This window comes from Ananas comosus, unplaced genomic scaffold (assembly GCF_001540865.1).
Source record: "Ananas comosus cultivar F153 unplaced genomic scaffold, ASM154086v1, whole genome shotgun sequence".
NCBI classification, from domain to species: Eukaryota; Viridiplantae; Streptophyta; class Magnoliopsida; order Poales; family Bromeliaceae; genus Ananas; species Ananas comosus.
Window position 1 is genome coordinate 1 of NW_017892664.1, and position 2,858 is coordinate 2,858.

General features: G+C 33.8%; 1 protein-coding gene across 1 annotated transcript; it reads right to left on the bottom strand.

Annotated features, from left to right (window-relative positions):
• Window positions 1-231: 231 nt before the first annotated feature.
• On the bottom strand, window positions 232-2,152 carry LOC109705439 (rust resistance kinase Lr10-like; the record flags this gene model as incomplete). The annotated part of the gene is given in 2 exon segments (XM_020226169.1): window positions 232-1,880; window positions 1,974-2,152. Coding segments are annotated over 2 exon segments (1,318 nt in total), but the record flags the coding sequence as incomplete, so codon positions are not given.
• Between the last annotated feature and the right edge of the window lie 706 nt (window positions 2,153-2,858).

Here is a 2,858-nt window from a genome sequence, read left to right on the forward strand (position 1 = left end):
TTTATTTACTATAATAAAAGAAATGGAAATATTAAATTAATTTCGCTTCTAGATTGTTGGAAAATCTTTATGATCTTTTAGTAAAATATTCTTTAAAAACAATTCGAAAGTTTAATTTCAGTTTTAGAAAAATTCTAAAAAGAAATTAAACAATGAACACTGCAAAGAAAAGAATTAGAAAAGGCCTGTGAATTGAGACGTGCAGAGCATTGTCCTAGAAGCGAAATTGCTCCTCCACGTGCGATGCTTCCCGACAATTAATTACTTCCAACGACACAACTTCCACGTTCCACCCCATCGGCACGCTTCCAAGGTGGTGCAAGATAAACCAAACAAGTTTTAGAAGATCCAACGAAATACTAGAAAGCTCCGCGAAAATCAGTGCAAAAGATTAATGGCGAGAATAAGAAGAAACGAAGGTAGGGATTAGCATTTTGCTCGCATATATGCCCAGGTTCAGGTTGAACTCATGCAACCTCGTCCAATATATATATCCAAGGTAAGGATCTTGCTTCCACGCATTAATTCTGAGTAGTACAAGAGAAGCTTAAGATTATACGGGATACGGATTAGGATTAGGATTAGGGCTTCTAAAAAGATTAGGATTAAATAAGTATGCTATATTAACAGCAGCTAAAAAGATTGGTGTGTCTTATCAAAGCGTAACTCTAATTCGTGCATGTGGTACATTAGCAAACTTAGTTTTGAGTAACTGAACTAACAAATTTTAAATCCCTCATATTATTTGTCTGAATATGAATAGTCCTCTTTCTCGGAAATGGTCGATAATTCTATTGAAGTGGATTGAATGGAAGATTGCCTTGCAGAGATCGGCTGCGAGGATGAAAAGAAGGGCCTTGGCGGCATTTGCAAGTTATCTGTATCCCCTTCTAACATCTCTACAACTTTGTCCATTGAAGGGCGATTTGACGATTTCATCTGAATGCACCATAATCCCACTTTACATAGCTTTCTTTCTATTTCATGAATCTCCATATTGTTATTTATTTCAATTATCCCATTGTTCTGTGCGAGCTGGTCGTATATCCAAGAAGGATAGTAAACTCGGCTTGTATTTTCCATCGTTTTGTCTACATTCCTTCTGCCTCCTGCCATCTCTAATAATAGCATTCCAAAACTATAGACATCAGATTTGTCAGATACAATTCCAAAATTTCTCGATACCAATTCTGGAGCAATATATCCAATGGTTCCTCTTGTTGCACTAAGAGAAACAAGACTGTAATCCTTTGGATACAATTTTGCCAGTCCGAAATCTGAAACCTTTGGGTTGAAATGGTGGTCTAGGAGAATATTATGTGGTTTGATGTCAAAATGTAAAATCTGCATGTCGCATCCTCGATGCAAGTAATCGATACCCCGAGCCACCCCAAGTGCTATTTTATTGAGCTTATCCCAAGAAAAGGGCCTATTACTAGTTCCTCTTGCCGAAAAGATATACTTGTCTAATGATCCCTTGGGCATGTACTCGTAAACAAGAGCCCTCTTTGACCCTTCTGAGCAAAAACCAACAAGCCGCACTATATTTACATGGTTAATCCTACCAATTGTTGAGACCTCGTTGATGAAATCCTCTCCGTTGAATTGAGAATTTCTGAGTATCTTGATGGCAACATGTTGGCCACTTAAAAGTGCACCTCTAAAAACCAATCCAAATCCTCCTTGTCCTAACTTCTCTCTAAAGTGGCCCGTGATGGCAATGATATCAGTGTAGCAATACCTCTTAGGTGAGATCATTTGCTGGTCTCGCAGAAACTTTTCTACAATGTCAATAGACACGTGACTGCTCCAAAAATTATAAGCCAGTAAAATGAGAAGCGAAATTGGTGCAAAAATAAACCTTCCTAACATCCATAATGCTGGAAAAAAAAAAATCACATACGTTAATTGATTAGAGGGGTGAAAAAATATAATTGTTTGCCACTTGTCACTAAATCATTTGGTAGATTTACCTAGTAAAAGCTGCACAATCTCTATTACAAAAACCACAGCAACTGTATAGCCAAAATAGTGTTTGATGGGGAGCATGTCGCTCATATCGTTCATGCAGTATAAGAAATTGGCCTCGCTTTTAACCAAGGAGTATGGCATGGAGAGAAGCCCTTTGCTGTTGGTCAAATTGGCAAACTCCCTGCAAAATAAGACATTATATATGATGTATGCTGGTTCATGCGGAATGAAAACTAATTATGTATATTTTAGGATTATTTAATCTTGTAGTAGTTGAAACCAATGCTTGATACTTGAAGCTTATGCTTAATATAAAAATATTGAAAATGTCGTTTTCTAATAATTTAAGTTTTTGCAGAAAAAAATTATTTCATATAATTTAATATTATATTAGAGTAGTAGGTTATGTGTTCGAATCCTGTTACGCTCCAAACTTCAGCTATAAATAATTCCAAGCCCAAATGTTAGGAAAACTGTTGAATGTTAAAACTATTAAAAACACTATTCTCTTTTCGCTTAGGGTGTGTTTGGTTCCGCGTAAAACTGTGAAAATGAAAAAAATTTTCGTTGGAAAACAAATTTTACGCTATTTAGTGTTTGGTTTGTAGGAAATGAATAATAGTTTTTCATTACAGTTGTTTGGCAGAAAGAAAAAGTAAGAAAAAGACAAATAGAAAAACTATTATATATTTTCTCCTATTCTATATATAATATATATAATAATTATCACAATATATTTATTATTATTAAAATTTATATTTGTAAATTAAATATATTAAAATTATATTATATAATAAATTGATATAAGTATATAATATAATATATATCATAGTATGTATATATATAATACTATAGGTATTATATAATAAAAATATAAAATATATATA